General features: G+C 43.6%; 2 protein-coding genes across 4 annotated transcripts in view; both read left to right on the top strand.

The window, feature by feature from the left end:
* The first annotated feature begins 6 nt into the window (after positions 1–6).
* Positions 7–9,098, top strand: aco2 (aconitase 2, mitochondrial). Its single transcript, XM_056366280.1, has 17 exons — positions 7–78; positions 1,745–1,887; positions 2,838–3,096; positions 3,190–3,282; positions 3,401–3,559; positions 3,683–3,833; positions 4,005–4,109; positions 4,399–4,490; positions 4,774–4,879; positions 5,045–5,202; positions 5,310–5,383; positions 5,489–5,600; positions 5,698–5,976; positions 6,088–6,279; positions 6,627–6,759; positions 6,847–6,968; positions 7,093–9,098. The coding sequence occupies exons 1-17, from the start codon at positions 43–45 to the stop codon at positions 7,225–7,227; spliced, it is 2,349 nt and encodes a 782-aa protein (XP_056222255.1). The 5' UTR covers positions 7–42; the 3' UTR covers positions 7,228–9,098.
* A 2,361-nt stretch (positions 9,099–11,459) lies between these two features.
* Positions 11,460–18,449, top strand: part of csdc2a (cold shock domain containing C2, RNA binding a) — a 7,177-nt gene continuing 187 nt past the window's right edge. The window contains exons 1-4 of one of the 3 annotated variants that reach the window (XM_056366595.1): positions 11,460–11,645; positions 14,809–15,037; positions 15,170–15,292; positions 16,145–18,449. The exon at positions 16,145–18,449 is cut by the window's right edge and continues 187 nt beyond it. In XM_056366595.1, coding sequence (XP_056222570.1) covers positions 14,850–15,037; positions 15,170–15,292; positions 16,145–16,307 — 474 coding nt within the window. In that variant the 5' untranslated portion in view covers positions 11,460–11,645; positions 14,809–14,849 and the 3' untranslated portion in view covers positions 16,308–18,449. Of the gene's footprint in view, positions 11,646–13,329; positions 13,841–14,618; positions 15,038–15,169; positions 15,293–16,144 lie in introns of those variants that run through there. The other 2 variants (XM_056366593.1, XM_056366594.1) reach the window with 2 other exon arrangements.

Genomic DNA, 18,449 nt, shown 5'->3' with positions numbered 1-18,449 from the left:
GTGACGTCACCACCGATCGGCACATCTTTGTCAGTGAACAAAATGGCAACCTACTGTCTGACTGTCGCCAGGCTTCAGGTAAGAGGAAATTTGACCATATTTATAACCTAGTGAGGATGTCACCTGCTATCTTAGATTATATAAATGTAATGTAATGTGATTCTAACCTAACTAGAGGACTGAGAGTTGTTACTGCAGATAAAAAGGCTGTGAAACAGTCACCGGCTGTCTGGCCAGGTCATCGTGTCCCGGCTGCATTGAGCGCATCCAGTGGGCAACAACTAGTTTGTCAACCGGCTTTAAAAAATCACGGCTGATCTCTCCGTTAACAAGGAGTCATTATCGACACCCTCAGCTCTTAAATGAACACGGCTAGGCTAGTTTTTGAAATGGAGTTTGGTCTTCGCTAGCAAGGTTAACCACAAGGTTAGAGCTCCCAGAAGGCACATAGGCGAGCAACGTGTAACGGTCAGAGAAAATATCAGGAAAATTATAACAATTAAAACAGCAAACTCAGTCTTAATCATTAATTTGCAGGACTGGTACAAGAGAAACTAATTCATTCAGTCTATTAGATATAACGGGTTGTGTGCCATATGTCCTGTGACTGCAGTGAGCTGTCAGATTTTACTTACAACGGATCATATATTAAAGTAACATTCAGCTGTCTTTATTAAATGTTGTGTTGAGTCAGGAAATGGTCTGTAGTGTTATTGCTGTGTATCAGAGCTGATATATTTGGTTTACAACAATGGATAGTGAATAATAAACACCAATGTAGTGCTCAGACTCATCGGCCTTCATTGGCTTTATGATTGATGCCTGAAACTGTAATTAGTTTTCTAATTGATGTAGTAACTTTTGATTTGGCTCCTGAATTGACTGACAGCGACACTCTGCTTTTAGCTCCTTGACAGCAAAAGTCAGCAGATTAATGACTGCAGGCTCAGCTGCTTACTGTCAGTTCTTTACCACAGATTATCTGGTCATAGGCGACCTTCAGCTGCTTCTCTTATGTGTCGTCTTCTTTTATCTGGAGACTGTCTCCTGAACACTCTTGCTCTTTCCTGGTATTACCTTCCTTTACAATCACGCATTGGAACATAATTTTTGAAAACAGAGCTGCTTGTAAATGCTCAGTCTTCTCATGGTAGTTACTCCTCAGCTTCACTGGAGTGAGTCTGTGGGTGAAGTGTCCTGCTCAAGGGCACCTGAACAGGTCCAGGAAGTTGATGTGGCAAGCTCCTGGACACAAGCCAACAGCTCAAAGTGTCTGCCCCTTTTTGTGTTGTTACCTCATCAGCTGCAAGCACAACATGGCACAAATTTAGCTTCTCCAACATGTATGATCATTTACAGATTGCCGTTTGTTATTTTGGGGATTGGAGCCAGCGTTTCCTTAGAGAATGCGTTTATGGTCAACCTTATGGGGGTGGGATGGGATGTTTCTTAGGGTTAGGGTTAGGGTTCACTTGGTAAGATTTGAAATGAGACACCAGAGAGTAGACTGCAAACCACCATTGCATTCACAAGTTTACTTCTCATTAGTCATTTTCCTGTATCAGTATGATGTTAGACAATATTCACGCAGTTGTTTCAGTGTCAAAAGAATACAACATCAAAACAAAAATTTACCAAAGTCTTTTTGAATGAGGGATAGTCTGTTTGCCTGAATACAGTCTGTTCATAGGCAAAATATGTGATTATGCTCATGCTTGTATGTGTTTCTTGTTGTTGTCTCCAGCTGGCGCTGGGCCATGGCGTACGGCGCCTGCATGTATCAGCAGCTTACAGAGCCAAGGCACAAGTGTCTATGAGCCGGTTTGAGCCCACTTCTTTCGTCAACTACGAGAAACTCCAGTCCAACATTGACATTGTGCGAAAAAGGTTAGTGTTCTCCTACTACTGATCTAAAAGTGGACATTTGTGCAGAATGACGCAGACTCGTATCATTGTTCCTTCCCGCATTTCTTTATCTGTGGGACTGTTTGAACTCGATGTTTGTTTGTCCTTTGCCACAGTTTTTTCACCATAGGTGTAGCCCTTTCTCTAGTGTTTCTGCCTCACTGTGCTTAAATTACTGTCAAGTCATTTGTTGTTCAAAGGGTGTGTGCATGTAAGGGAGACTTAGTGCTGTGTTGTCCCTCACAGTAAATGTAAATGTTGCTGGTGTGCAGATCAGTGGCTTCAGCCCTGTAATTACTCCTGAAGTTTAGACTGGCATAAACTGGTGGTCATAAAATGACATAATGAAGAGGTGAAACAGAGATTTCACTGTACTACTGTAGGATGAAAAAGAAAAACTTTGATTTGCAAAAGGAAATGGATTTTGCTTAAAGGGGCAAATTGTAAGTTTTGCTATTGCTGCGTAGCCACAGTTAGCATCAAACTTCTTTACTTTACTCACTAAGAGCTGTCTCCCGCAGCGGAAAGCAAGCCTCTTGTTTTTTTCTATTTTTGTCAGTTCTTTTCTTCAACTGAAGTTCGCATGCTAACCCGCTAGCCATTACCAAATACCAAACCATTGCAGCGTGATGCTATCGTCGCTTATTGCTGATGTTGGCTATGTATCAATAGCAAAACTTAGAAATAGCTCATTTAAACCAGAGTAGGAAACCCTTGATATTTACTTTACTTACTTTATTTACTTTAATTTGAATATAGAAAAAACTGTATGTTTTATATGCTTAACCTAATAACTGCTTATACTCCACTTTGTATTGGTTATGTTTACCTATGTTCTCATGCTCTTCGCCCCACTGAACCTTTTCCCCACTGAAACGTCCTCTGACATAACAGCATCCTTCTGTCAATAATATTTTGTTTTCATGTTCCAGGCTCAATCGGCCGCTCACGCTGTCAGAGAAGATCGTATACGGCCACCTCGATGACCCCCACAATCAGGACATCGACCGCGGTCGCACTTACCTGCGGCTGCGTCCTGACCGCGTGGCCATGCAGGACGCCACGGCCCAGATGGCGATGCTCCAGTTCATCAGCAGCGGCCTGCCGAGAGTGGCCGTGCCCTCCACCATCCACTGTGATCACCTGATCGAGGCCCAGATCGGAGGGATAAAGGATCTGGCCAGGGCAAAGGTGAGGGGTCTTGTTTGTAGGTTTAAATGATTCATTTTTGTTAAAATGCTACACAGCGCACGTTAAAATGAGCTGTCATCGTTCTCATCCTAGGAAGTCAACCACGAGGTTTACAACTTCCTGGCCAGTGCTGGGGCAAAATATGGAGTTGGCTTCTGGAAACCGGGCTCTGGAATCATCCATCAGGTGTTATTGCTTAAAGTCTAACTGCAGCTTTGGTCTGACTGTAAATACACTTTTAGAATACACTTGTAATTACACTGCTATAATTATGCTAACAGTCAGACTTTTTAAATCTAAACAGATCATCCTAGAGAACTACGCCTACCCAGGAGTGATGCTTATTGGCACAGATTCCCACACGCCAAATGGTGGCGGGCTTGGTGCCATCTGCATTGGAGTCGGAGGAGCTGATGCTGTAGATGTCATGGCAGGAATTCCATGGGAGCTGAAGTGTCCCAAGGTCAGCAGAAGATAGTATTTTACAGCTGTCGGCATCTTTTCCATCTCTTTGTTTATACAGTGGATTTCTTTAGTTCCATTTCTGAACGTCTTAACCGCAATTTACTGGATCTCTCCCTCTAAGGTGATTGGAGTGAAGCTGACAGGCAGCCTCTCTGGATGGACCTCACCTAAGGATGTCATCTTGAAGGTGGCCGGCATCCTGACAGTGAAGGGAGGCACTGGAGCCATTGTAGAATACCATGGACCAGGAGTCGACTCCATTTCCTGCACAGGTTGGCGAAAAAAGCTTTTTTCCGTTAGACTTAATTACACTTCAGTGTCTCTTTCTCATTTTGCTTCGTAGCTTGTTTGTCTCTTGTGTATTATTCCACTGGGGAAAACTTTTTAACCGTTTTGTGTCAGCCTGACAGACCTCATTCATGTGTCTCTCTTTTTGTGTGCAGGAATGGCCACCATTTGCAACATGGGAGCAGAAATTGGAGCCACAACCTCAGTTTTCCCTTACAACCACCGCATGAGGACCTACCTGGAGAAGACTGGACGTGGACGTATGTTCAGGCTTTACAGTTTACATGTCCATATTTAATCATTTTGTACAGTGATGATTAACTTAATCATAAAATGCTGACACTATACCCTAAAAGTTGTGATAGTTGGTGTTATCTTGGCTTTGAATATGGCCTCTGACTATGGTCTCAACAAAATTTAACAAAAACTTGATAATAAAACATAAATATGAAGGGAATCACAGTCATTAAAATAAATGAATAAATAAATATAGGGTTGTTGTCATGCTGCTGTGTCTCAACACTGTCCCTGTCTCTTGTTTCTTCTCAGAGATCTCTGCCCTGGCCGATCAATACTCAGACTTGTTGGTACCAGACAAAGGCTGCGAGTACGATCAGGTCATCGAGCTCAATCTGGACGAGGTCTGTCCTTTGTTTTGGCACTGGCATTTTTGGCACTTCTTTTGGCATCTCTGTCAGTCATTTGATAGTTCAAAATGGAGAACGATAGGAAGTGCGTTGAGGGGGTGACATGAGACGGCAGAATGTAAATATGACGTAGTCCAGACATCTACTAGACTTTGACGATGTCCTGTTAAATACTTCTACATAGCTGCAGAGTGTAAGTGCAAGAGGTTTAGGTCACAGTCCATATGACAAAGTTAATAACTGTGTTCCTTGGCCGTTCTGCTGTTTCGGTCTGCAGCTGAAGCCCCACATCAACGGACCATTCACCCCTGACCTCGCTCACCCAGTGGCTGACGTAGGAGCTGTTGCTGAGAAGAACGGCTGGCCACTGGAGGTTAAAGTTGGTAAGAACTGACCCGGTGGTGGATATGCTGTACAGCTTTATTCACACTCCTGCTTTTTACATCGCTTAATTACAGAACACAGATCAAAATTACCAGGATTTTATTTTGGATACTTCCTGTTTTACTATTTCAGTTCTCTTTTTTTATTCCTTTCCCACTTCTTAGGCCTGATCGGCAGCTGCACCAACTCCAGCTACGAGGACATGGGCCGCGCTGCTTCTGTGGCCAAGCAGGCTTTGGATAAAGGCCTGAAGTGCAAAGCTGAGTTCACAGTCACCCCCGGCTCAGAGCAGATCCGTGCCACCATCGAGAGAGATGGATACGTGAGTGGCAGCACGCACAGAAAGCGAGGAGTTGCACCCCGCTCACAGTAATGATTTAACCCTGGGTAAAGTGATGGAGGCTGACATGTGTTTTTGTCTTCCTGTAGTCAAAGGTCCTTGGAGATGTTGGAGGTGTGGTCCTGGCAAATGCATGTGGGCCCTGCATCGGACAATGGGACAGGTAGGTAAAGCCAGAACTTTGGCGGTGTACCCACCATGTAGTACAGAGTCATACAATATAGAAGTTAGACATGGCTGTTAATATATGTTGTGCGTTTTTGTTCAGGCGTGACGTGAAAAAGGGAGAGAAGAACACAATCGTCACGTCCTTCAACAGAAACTTCACTGCCAGGAATGATGCCAACCCTGCAACACACGCCTTTGTCACCTCCCCTGAGGTAAAATAATCCACACGACTAGATGTGCAACACTAGTTAGTTGTGATGGCATAAGTGTACACGGGCTAAACACCCTCCATCGCCTCTTTTTCCTCAGATTGTCACTGCCCTCGCCATCGCGGGCACATTAAACTTCAACCCGGAGACAGACTACCTGACAGCCCCTAATGGTGAGAAGTTCAAGCTTGACCCCCCCAATGGAGATGAACTCCCCGCCAGGGACTTTGACCCAGGCCAGGACACCTACCAGCACCCACCCGCTGACGGCACCAGCCTTAAAGTGGACGTCAGCCCTCAGAGCAACCGGCTACAGCTGCTGGAGCCCTTCGACAAATGGAGCGGAAAAGATCTGGAGGACTTGCGGGTTCTCATTAAGGTCAGGTCTTTTTCAATGACGCCCGGCCTGTTTTAGTCTTTACCTAAACGTTTTTCGCTGCTGCTGCTGCTGCTGGAGAGAGGATCACTCTTCTTTGCGACATCTTTGCAGGTGAAGGGCAAATGCACCACAGACCACATCAGCGCCGCCGGACCGTGGCTGAAGTTCCGCGGTCACCTGGACAACATCTCCAACAACATGCTGATCGGTGCGGTCAACAGCGAGAACGATGCCGTCAACAAGATCAAAAACTACCTGACAGGAGAGTATGGAGGAGTCCCTGATGTTGCCCGTCACTACAAGGTGAGGATCACGGAGAGGAAAGGCTCCGGTGCCGGATTATTGGGCTAAAGCCGATTTTCTTTGGCGTCATGCCTCTAGTTTCCTCAGGTAGTTTGTCCTAGAGCTTTGTCATGGTTCTAAATTTGGATTCACAGACTTGGAGTTGGCCTCCATTAAACTTTAGTTTTGTCCTCCACTGCAGTTTGTTCACACTCTTAAAAATAATCATTTTACCTCTTTACTTTTGCTCTTGATTTTGTTCTTTTCATTATTCATTGTAATCTTTCTTGAATTGCACTAATTTCTGTTTGAGGCATAACAGTCACTGACCCATGTCCCACTGAATCTTTCCATCGTGTTGTGAACAGGCCAACGGTGTGTCGTGGGTTGTGGTCGGGGATGACAACTACGGTGAGGGCTCCAGCAGGGAGCATGCAGCGCTGGAGCCCAGGCATCTGGGAGGAAGAGCCATCATTGTCAAGAGCTTCGCCAGAATTCACGGTATTTGGGGAACATTTATGTAATGAGATTTTTTTGTAATGCCATTCAGTCTCCCAATCAACAAATATATCTCCCTCCTGTCCTTAGAAACTAACCTGAAGAAGCAGGGTCTACTCCCACTGACCTTCACCAACCCATCAGACTACGATAAGATCCGTCCTGATGACAAGATCTCCATCAAGGGACTCGAAACCTTCGCTCCAGGAAAGGTAAGGGCGCATAGCAGCTGGAAAACTGGGCTGCTTACACTTTGTTTTACTCCTGACTTTTGTGCAGCTGTTAATGAAAAGCGTTTGTAATGAAATCGTCCACTCCTCCTCTCATCCTCTCCAGCCTCTGTCCGCCGTCGTGAAGCACGGCGACGGCAGCACGGAGACCATGGAGCTCAACCACAGCTTCAACGAGACACAGATCGAATGGTTCCAGGCAGGCTCCGCCCTCAACAGGATGAAGCAGCTGCAGCACTGAGGAAGAGGAGGAGGAGTGAGGAGAGCAAACGTGGAGGAGAAGGAGGAGGATTTTCAGGGGGGAAAACAGGGAGGATTGTGGGGAAGAACGAGGGGGGGGGGTTAAAGAATGTTGACGACTGCTCCATCACCTGCATTAGCACCCAGTTTGGACTGAAGTAATGTGTCGGTATACCTCGAAGAGTTGAATGTTAGTGAATTACTTCAGACTCAGTGCCACAGCTGATGTCGATGATGGAACGTGTCAGCTTCATTTGTCAGAACAACGTGTACTTGAAGGAATCGTAAGCTGCTGCGTTTCAAAGTCAAATAGTGATAACTTGTTCCAAATCAAAAGTCTGTTTGTGAAAACAAAGCAGAGACACGCAAACACACACACACACACACACACTTTGACACACTATACGCTCTGACCCAGTCGGTGACGCTGCCAGCTGATGTTCTGCCAGTGTTTTTGCAGCTGTTCAAACAGATCAGTACGGCGTGTGAAGCCGCTGCACACTGAAGCCGGAGGACGGCAGTCTTGTCACCTTGTTGCTTTAGGATTGTGTTGCACTCTGCATGGCGCTTTTTTGTCAGCCGCTGTCATTTAACCTGTTCCCCCCGTGTTATTTCTAAAGTCCACGCCGGGGCAGGTAAACATTGCTATTGGTTGGGTTCCATTTTGTTGTCTAGTGAAGCTGTAGTTGCAGAGATCATATGGATCCAGAGCAAAACTCGTGCGCACACATTCGTTTCATCCACTCAGACACTTCCGGTTTAGCCTGAATGTTCCCTACTGGACACGAGGAGAAACTGCAGTGTCCACACGGCACAGCAGCTAGCTGTTCTTCATCTAAATCCCCCACTTTTTAAAAGCAGCACCTAATGACAGCGTTCTCTACGGCTTGTTGAAATGTTTTCTGGGACATGTTAGGAGATCGCATGACAGCATGAGGCAGTTTGAAAGAAAATGGATTCAACATAAATCTAGATTCAGATAACGGAGCATTGTGGGATGTACTGAACATCACAGATAGATTACGGTACAACAGCGGGAACATGTCCTGTATTACAGTGTGTTTTCATCCATCACCGTACATATTGTCAGTGTTACATTGCAGACATTTCCTAATAGACAAAGGAACCTGTATGCTTTTAATACTGTGTAAAAATGCAGTAACTCAACCTCTTCTTCCCTGATACATCCTTAACCTCCCCTCCCGATCAATACTACACTCTTTACAAGGTCAAACGCATCCTAAGGTTTTTCCCAATTGTTTATTTATTTATGTCTTTCTTGCAAAAGGTTCAGATCCTGTATGAGTTTTTCATAAAGGTTTCTTTTGTCACGCACAGGTTGATCTTGGATTTATGTCCTTCATCCTGTATTTCCAGTGCCCTTTTTTTTCTAGGGGTAACATGTCGCTCTTTGTGTTACCCTTGCCCCAACACAAATAAAATTGTACTGAAGAAAAAAAACAAAAGATTTGTAGTTTGTAATGGTGGAGGAAAACTGATGTTACGCTGTAAATTACCACGTACTTGATTTTAAGTAATGTGGCTGCTAAATCCAGATTATTGTGTCAGATGGTTTTTGGTCCTCGATGGATATAATGAACTGAAATTCACTCCAAAACCTCAACATGGGAGATCAAGCTGAAACAAGCTGGGGGGGGGTTTGTCCTCATGAACCTTCACTCACCCAGTCCCTGCAAACAAAATGCACCAACAAGTGAATCAAACGACGGCTTAAACCACTCCATTCTTCTAATGCCACTGTATGTAAAGTGTCTGGCTCCGTGTACATTTCAATGTTTTTCTCCCAGATTATCTTTTCTGTATTACAGAAATGCCAGTGGGTTGTAAAATAAAAAAAAAGATAAAAAATCAGATGTCATTTACTTTGGCTCCAGTGATGTGAAGTGGGGAATCTCTAAAGTCGTCTCGGGACTTGAAAGATAAACCGGATTAAATGAACAAATCTTTACAATTAAAATCCTGTGGTGAATATCGTGTTAAGCAGGATCCTAGTGAGACTATGTGTTTATCCATCCCTTCAAATGTGAATCTCTCCTTCTATCCTATCGAGAGCGACAGGTTCTCGACAGCTCAGGTGTTTCTGCACAGCCGAGCTCACACATCTGGAGAAAAAGGAAAAACAAGCTGCACACATAACGTCAGCTTTGTGTCGGCACAGGAAGGAATTTACATCCGACACATTGTGATTTCTGATTCTGTGTGAAGAGAACGAGAAGAGTCGTAGGTGCTTCTGATCAGCAGCAGTTGGATATTTTGAATATTGTCTACAATCAGATTTAATAATTTACTGACAGGAGACGGCTGTCAGGTCTGACTCCAGCAGCGTGGAGCTGTGGGATGAACTGGAGACCAGGCTGAAGTTAGAGCATTTAAGCTGCATATTTCTACCCATGCCTGGATGCCAGTGAGCATTTAAACTGTTGTCATCCCTCCATAATGAGACATTTGTCTTCTCTTATGCGATTTGTGCAGAAAAAAAACTATCTGAAACTCTAGGTCATTGTGAAATGTCACAGAAACAAGAAGCAGCTTTAAAGGTCCGGAAACGATTTTTAAATGGAGGAATTTGTCTCCAGTGACTGAAGAACATTGAAAAATGGAAAACAGCAACATGATGCAGAACAACAACAACACTGAACCTGTACAATATAAAGCAAATATACATATCAGAGCAGTAAATGTCAGTTTGTAGAGTTTCTATTAAAAAAGAAAAGAAAATATGTGAAAATCAAATTAAACTACAAGCATCATATTTACCACAGTAAGTGCAGACCTGCTGAAGTTAAGTGTCTCCCCATGTCATTAATTAAGCTTTTTTAACTTCAATATACAACAAAACTGAATATTTATACAATTATATAAAACATAACACAGGCAAGGTAACAAGTGAACAAAAAAAAATCAAAAACACATTTAAAATAATGTCAAATAATTATAAGGAAAAAATAAAAAACCTTAGTTTGAATCACTGTTTTGTTGAGTTGTCAGAGACGTGTTCACCATGTGTCAAGGTCAGTGTGTCTACATGTTGTTTGTCCATGACTAACAGGGCGGGACGGTTGCAACATGTTGTAGCAGCCAAACAAAACACACAACAGTATTTTTCAACTTTTTTTTAGATCAAAATAGGCAACATATGTGTAAACAAGATGCAACTAAAATTGGCCATTTTTACATGTAAGAGAAAACTATTATTTTGCATCTTATGGTCTATAATATATTTGCCTGTTGTTTTCATCATGAGCAATAAAATAGATAAATTGTGCTTTTTCTAACTTCATGGAAGGACTATGTTCTATGCAAAACAAAACTCAAAAACTTATTTTATAGATTAAATATTACTAAATAAACAAATACTAGTATGATATTATTGTATAAATAAATAATACTACTACATTATTGTAAAACAAATATTTGTTAGTGAAATTTAATGCACATTCAATATGTTGCAACTGTCCTCAGGGTTGGGATCAGAACATCTGATTTCTTCTTTTCAAATAAATATTGTGAATGACACATACAGTATATAATCACCTTTCAATATTAAGGGTAATTAGCAGATATAAGTGTAAATGTTCGGTTGGTTTAGTCCAAATAGAAACAGAGAGAAATGAGAAAGGTGTTCTTAGTTTGCTATTAACTTTTTTGAAACTCCATTACCTGTAAACCCACCTTCAGATTTATTATTCCCATTAGAAAATATGCACTTTATCATATTATCTTACATTTACACTGTAGTGTCCATTGAATCTGAGTTTAAAGAAGCCTAGTATGAAATAAATCTGAAATGACAAACAAAAACATAATCAACGCCACAGTATGACAGGAGAAATAATAGGCTAATAATAATAATAATAATAATAATAATAATAATAATGATGATAATAATAAATGGATGGAGAAATGACCCGGTGAAGTATAGTATGTACCTGGATGGTTTGTGATGGGTGAAGCAAATAATAATAAATAAACAGTAAATTCAACATCCAATTAAAACCTCACTGTGCCGATTAAAACATGAAGAAACGTTTCCATCCATGACCAGAACAAAGCGGTGACTGTGATGTGCTGAAACCCGCTGTTGTTTCTTTAGCACAGTTACCCCCTGCCCCCCCCTGCTGCCCCCCCCCGCTGCCCCCCCCCGCTGCCCCCCCCCGCTGCCCCCCCCCCCCCTCCCTCCGTCTCTGCCGCCTCCTTCCTTTCTTTTTCTTTTTTTTTTTTCATTTGCTGCTTTTTCTTTTCCGCCCCGTGTGCGCCGCATCCAAACCCAGATCCTGTGACTGATCCACCGCATGTTCCCGCAGCTTGCACCGGATTTAATGACATAATTACCTCAAAAAACAAAACACGAGGCCGCGGCGCGTCTGACTGACTGACAGCTGATCGGCGCTTTTCACGGTATGTAAAGCTTTAATCGATCAGGGGAGGGGAGGAGGGGTGAGAGGGGGGGGGGGGGGGGGGGGCGGTGATTTATGGACGATTTGTAGCGTGGTTTTTTTCCACATCAAGCCTTTTATTCTCCGTGTCACGCAGACGGCGTCGGATTAAGCCCAGTATTGTGTTGTATTGATAAAAACCCGCCGTGCAGCAGCAAAGATTTACCACCGGAGTCTTCTTCATCTTTTTTAAACGTGGCGGCGTTTGTTTTTGGTTTTTATTTTTTAAAGCACAGACGCGTTTTGGTGTCACTTTTCTTTTTTTTGGGGGGGGGGGGGGGGGGGCATCAGTCGAGCATCCTCTCGCCCTCTTGTCTCAAGCCTCCACAGTGTGAGAATGTTCTGGAAACAACCCGCCTGAAGGGCTTTTATTTTGTAATGAATTATTTAGGCTCAGCCAGGCTCACATTCAAACTGATTTATACCATAAAACACACTGTTCGTCTCCAAGAAAGGCTGATTTAAAGTTTAAACACAGAGCCTAGTGTGTGTGTGTGTGTGTGTGTGTGTGTGTGTGTGTGTGTGTGTGTGTGTGTGTGTGTGTGTGAGAGAGTTGACGTGTCTCCCATGCTGATGCACAGGGAGTACAGACAGCCACAGTGCCCCTGTTTCACATTTAGGGAGGTGCTTTTGGCCTTTTGTCTGTCTTTTTCTCTCGCTCTCTTCCTTCCTCCTCCTCAGTCCACTCTCAGATCAGGCCTCTCTTTTCATGGCAGCCTGACACCCTCCTGATTGAACGTTTCACCAGCTCATCCGACACAGAAAGCACTGCAGACTCATTAAATAAGTCCATTTGCCGGCTTCGCTCTCGGGCCCCATAATGAGGGGGCTAATGAAAGAGGAGCTCCACCAGTCAAGTTGCTGAATAATTTAAGGCTACACGGGCTATTTATGCCTTGTCATCCATCAGTCGTGGTTATCGGTGCCACCGTGACGACAGATGTGTGTGTGTGTGTGTGTGTGTGTGTGTGTGTGTGTGTGTGTGTGTGTGTGTGTTGATCAGGATCGTTGCATCTACATGATTCCAGGAGGATAAAAGCCTCAGTCATCAGCCATTTGCAGTATCTGCTCTCTAAATGAGCTTATGAACCAGACAGATTAAAGCCACTCCTATGATGAGGATGATGATGATGAGGATGATGAGGATGATGATGATGATGATGACTATGATAATGATGATGTTGCTGGGACCTTTGCACCCTTGTAATATTTGGACATACGGATAGACGCAAATCTAAACCTCACTGCTCGACTCAAATCAGGACAGTGGAAGTCGATAAATCTTGCTAAAGGATGTTATTCATCAGCTGACAGTTGCATCCAGTGAGAATCATTGGCGCCCAGCAGGAGGAGGCTGGACCAATGAGGAGACACTAGGGAGACGGTAGCGCCGCATTTTGGAAACAGCACCACGGGGCGTCATCACAGTGTTGACGCTAAACTCTCCAAATGTAGGAAAAGTTGTTATTGCAGGATTAAAACTTGAAGAGTATATGTAGGTTATGACTTGTCTTTAGCCGCCCATGACACACACACACACACACACACACACACACACACACACACACTACTATATTTAGACTGACACAGAGACAGAGAGAGAGGCGGAGTGTGATATTGAGAAGAGCCTGTGGGATTCGCTCTGACACACACTCGTCTCATCAGTGTGTGTCAAACATTCAGCCTGCAGGCGTCAACACTAACGTTCACTGGGAGGCGGCTGCTGACGATAACCCCGATAAAGCATCCAACCAGGTTTCAGTGCGGGCGTCTAACCTCTGCAGAACGATGCCCCGCAGCCCTCCGTACTTGTAGTGAGTGTCATGACGACGACGATACGTCTGAAGTCCCAGTTACGACGAGATAATTGGGTCTGTGTCGAGGCGCAGAGACGCAGCTCATTCGTCCCAAAAAAAGACTGAAAAGCTTCAGAGAGCAGCGTCTTGCTTTGAGTGCAGTGGATGAAGAGCGATTCGTAATGGATTTTAATATAAACAAAGTGTGATGAGGCGAGCCGAGGCCTCTCCGCGGCAGGATTGTTATTTACATCATCTTGGGACATTTTTCAAAGCCGGCGAGATCAGAGTCTGGAGACTTGGAAATCAAATTGCTTTGTAATTCTCATTTTTGTCACAGCTGCGATCAGCTTTAACGACGGTAAATAAAAGATCAGAGCAGCCCAACATCTGGGTCTGCTATGTTATTTATTGATTGGTTTTCTTTACAGTAGCTTACGGTTTTATATGACGACTGTCGCCAAGCGGCTACAGTGGAGAAAAACTTTTGCTGGCTTCTCTCCACACCCACCATCCTGCACCAACATTCAACATTGATAAATGGACAAATCAAATATATACGAGGCACAACACACAATATGCACTCGGGCAGGATTTTCTTCTGAATGCTGTATTCAATATATCAGAAAAGGAGCTTTTTAAAAGACCAGAATGCAATGCAGCCAGAAGACGAGTCGTGTTTTGATGAAGCGTGTATGTCAGCCAGTTTATCTGTATTGGGCAATAATTTCTTATCCGCCCTTCTCATAAATATTCCCAATAAATGACACGGAGTTGATGTGAGGATGATTCAGCACAAAAGTGTCGCTTCAGCTTTTTCACAATTCTTTTTTTTTTTTTTAAACAACCCAACGGGCTTTTTGATGGTTTATTTGGGAACATTTAATCCTTGTTTATCTGAAAATTTCAACATCACCAAATTTGGAGATACTTGGTTTTCACTGGTCAAAAAGTTGATGGCTAACTCAGTGTGTCTTTCTAAAACGGGAGGCAGATTCATCCTTTTTATACGTTATTTCTATACAAATATATTTTCTCAGGGATCAACACTGCAAATAAAACACAGAAGAAGAATAGAAGAATATGGGACCTTTAATTTCTCTCTGTCTGTATCCACCTCTCTCGCTCCTTTATTTCAGGGTGTCATCGCTCCACTCCTTCACTGTACAACCTCCTCTCTGAGCATCTCCCCTCCCTCTCTCTCTCACACACACACACACACACACACACACACACACACACACACACACACACACACACTTGCCATGCAGGAGGTGTAACCCTCCTTCCTGTTCTTCCTTGTGTGCCATTGGAGGAAACCCAAAACAGAAAAGAAAAAAGAAAAAACACTCTACGTGAAACAAGTCAAGATGTCAGACCCGGACCCCTCCTCGCCGGCGGACTCCCCACTGCCACTCACCTCCCCGCGCACCCCCCTGCAGCTCTCCTTCCCCTTCCTGAGGGAGGGCAGCCGGGTTTGGGAGAGGGAGAGGAAACCGCCGCAGCCTGGAGAGCTGCCCAGCCCACTGCCAACCAAACGCACCCGGACATACTCAGCGTGAGTAGGAGCGTACAGGCTGAATAATTACACAAAAATAACGCCGCTAATGAGGTCATGATTTATGATGCACTGTCCCTTTCTCTCTCCCTCCCTCCCTCTCCCTCTCTCTATGTCTCTCTTTCTCTGCAGGACAGTGCGAGCCAAATCAGGTCCAGTGTTTAAAGGGGTGTGTAAAAACTTCTCCAGGTCTCAGGGTCACGGATTCATACGTCCTTCTCACGGAGGCGAGGACATCTTTGTCCACATCTCTGAGTGAGTGACCTCACCCAGCAGCCATTGAGCCAACGGGTGAATTATTTACTGGCAAAGGGTTTTTTGGAAGTTGACCTGCTGATTAGGTGATATGATATGATATGATGATAACTGACAAACATCCATCAGAACCTTTTTATTATTATTGTTATTTGATCATTTTCATGAGCTTATAAAATGAAACAACAACAACTATTATTGGAGGAATTTGATTTTCCAGCTACAGTTTTAAACAAATCAAGTAGGGATGGATGATATGACTTCAAATCAATATCAATATTTAGATTAATGAACAATTACTTTGGTGTGTGTGTGTGTGTGTCGTCGTTTCTAAAAGTCTCAGTTTCTTCTCGAAGTCTGAAGACAACACAAATTATTTTTATAAAAAGAAAACCGAACATGTGCTGTGACCAGTCGTGATCTAATTAAAAATGCAATGAAGCTGCTTTTATGGGAAGTGCCGGTTTTCTGGAGCTGGACCCATACTAGAGACTAAAAGCCCGGACATATCTGCTGCATCGATTTTGATCATTGATTTTTAAATCTGTCTCTAGCAGCTTAATGGAAGTGCAATGCTAAATTGTTGGAGTACTTGTTCGGGAGCAGGAAGACGTGTGAGCTGTGTGGAAATGGAAATTAGTGATGGAAAAATGCTGAAGAAACATCATTATTTGCTCGTTTGTCATTGTATCACGTCGATTAAATCAGTTCTCGGTGCCTGGAAGGTTTCATCAGGTCACAAAAAAGACAATTCAATGTAGACGGAGACGGTGCCAGCTCAGACTTCATGTCACTGCCTGTGAACGAAATGTCGTGCTGAGCTTGTAACGTCGTTTTCTGCTTCTTCGACAGCATTGATGGAGAGTACGTGCCTATGGAAGGGGATGAGGTCACATACAAGGTGTGCCCCATCCCTCCCAAGAACCAGAAGATCCAGGCCGTGGAGGTGGTGATCACCCACCTCAATCCAGGCACCAAGCACGAGACCTGGTCAGGTCAGATCATCAGCTCCTAGAGCAGCGCTCCAGGCTGCAGGGCTGGAAAAGGTCTCGGCGTGGAGCGGAGCCCGGCGGAGGAGACGTGGATTTAATTTATGTTTTCAGGGTGTGAGGGTTTGGGACCAGGTCTGAGGAAGAGAGGGATCGGAGCTTAGCGTACGTCGTGGGTCAGCCTGAAGTGGCTCGGTTATGGGAAGGTGAAGGTTTTGAGGATAAAGGACAGGGTCAGAAATGAAGCTTTGAATGTAAATGTTTGAATGTTTTCTTTTGAAGGCCGCGGTTTCGTCGTCTGGGTTGAATGTTTTTTTTAGTTGAGGGGTTGGAAAGTTTTAGTGGTTCGGGGCTCGGTGCTAGCATTTTTTACTTTGACCTGTAGGGGATATATTTTAGTTGGGAAATCAGTGGTTTAGAGAAAAAGTGTCTTTGAAGAGTCGAGTTGCTGAGGAAGCAGATGAGTTTGAGGCCGAAATGCATTTTGAGCGAATCTGAATCGATTTAACCGAAGTACTGAAGAGTTTCACTTTAAAGGGACCAGCTCAGCGGAGGTCTGAATTTTACTCCTGTGTTTGTTTTTTGTTTTTTCTCAGCTGATATGAATCGTGTGCCGCCACTGCCAAAAGTCACGTGTCAAACGTCAGCGCGTCTGTGTTCACAGCAGCAGATGGAGACGGTTGTCGGTAGATTTCAGGAGGATTAAAAGGATGAAGAAAAACTGTAGCAACAGCCTGTTGTTTACAATCAGGCTTGGCTTAATGTGAAAGGAACAGATCTTCCTTCATCTCACTGCCTTCAGAAAATCATTTTCAAGGTTGTTTTGAAATGCCACAAAAACACCAAACAAGTATAATTAAAGTAATAAATAAGCGCGACAACATTCAGTTCACTCTCAATGTGTTTCGGCCTCGAGAGCTGTGACAAGCTCCACGTGTAAGGAATTATTTTCCTTCTTAATATTGTAGCACTACTGTATTTGTCGACTTGGCAAGTGTAGAAATCCAGTATTATTGTAGCCAGCTCCTATGACGGTCACACGTTTCGGTGGTAGAGACAGTAGACGGATGTTGTGCGGACCTGCCGCTGGAAAACCAGGACCAGAGGATTTGGGGTTGGGGAAGGAAACTGAAGGAGTATTTGGGGAACGGGCAGAGGATGGAGTGACTATCTGTAAATGCACTTGAGCGCAGGTGGAGCTAGATTTGAAATGTTGTGAAAAGCATGTGTAAAGGTGATCGGTTCTCAACCTGCGGATTGTCGGGTTGAAATCGACAGAAAAGAAATGAAAAGAAAAATATTCAAGAAATTTGTTTGACAGTCGGCGGAAATGGGTTTATTTGCTTCCCGTCCAAGAGTTACACGAGAAGCTCGAGCTTCTTGTCTGACTGTCGGCCAGAAAGTGAGTCAGCAATTTTCCCACAAAGTTGAACCGTTCCTTAAAATGACTGATGTAATCAAAAAAAAGAAGTTTGGAGGTCTGGAATTTTTTTCTATCGCTCTGATAAATGACTCCCTGTAGTGAAATGTTTGCAGCCCTCAGGCTTTTGCTTTTTTCTCCACAGTAAACTGATAAAGGAAGACAAGTATCGCCATATCAAATTAAAAACGAGCAGGACGAACTGCTGACTTTTAGGTTGAAAGTTCAGTAAGTTTCATACGTCACTGCAAATGTTGGGGAGAAATTATAAAAACAAACAAACAAACAAAGCAGCAAAAGCTTCCTGATGTAAGTTTAAAAAGACTATTTATTTATTGACTTTATTTATTTTGATTTGTAACTATAAGAACATCAGGTGTTTGGTAATTAAAAGCTGCGTTTATAAGTATTTGTGCAAATCTAAGCCTGTTTGAATACACTGCACACCTCACTCTAATGATACTACCCTGTAAAAATCCCTTCGCTGATGTCACGTCATCGACAGGCAACAGAGGAAAAACAAAAACCTTCAACCTTTCCAAACACACGAATTTCTAATTTCTACATAACCCTTGTCTAATTTTTAATAACTGTGTGATGTTCGAAATAACGAGCCGTTTTGTTGTTTTGGAAATCGGCATGTTCTGTATCGTTTGTCGTAATTTTTACGTAGAATATGTTGATCCTGTTTCATCATGCAGTAACAAGGTTGGAGCCTTCAGAGAGGCGACGTCGGGTCTCCTATGCA

This window comes from Seriola aureovittata, chromosome 21 (assembly GCF_021018895.1).
Source record: "Seriola aureovittata isolate HTS-2021-v1 ecotype China chromosome 21, ASM2101889v1, whole genome shotgun sequence".
Lineage (NCBI taxonomy): Eukaryota > Metazoa > Chordata > Actinopteri > Carangiformes > Carangidae > Seriola > Seriola aureovittata.
Note: the sequence above shows the minus strand (reverse complement) of the source record. Positions and strands in the feature narration are given on the sequence as shown.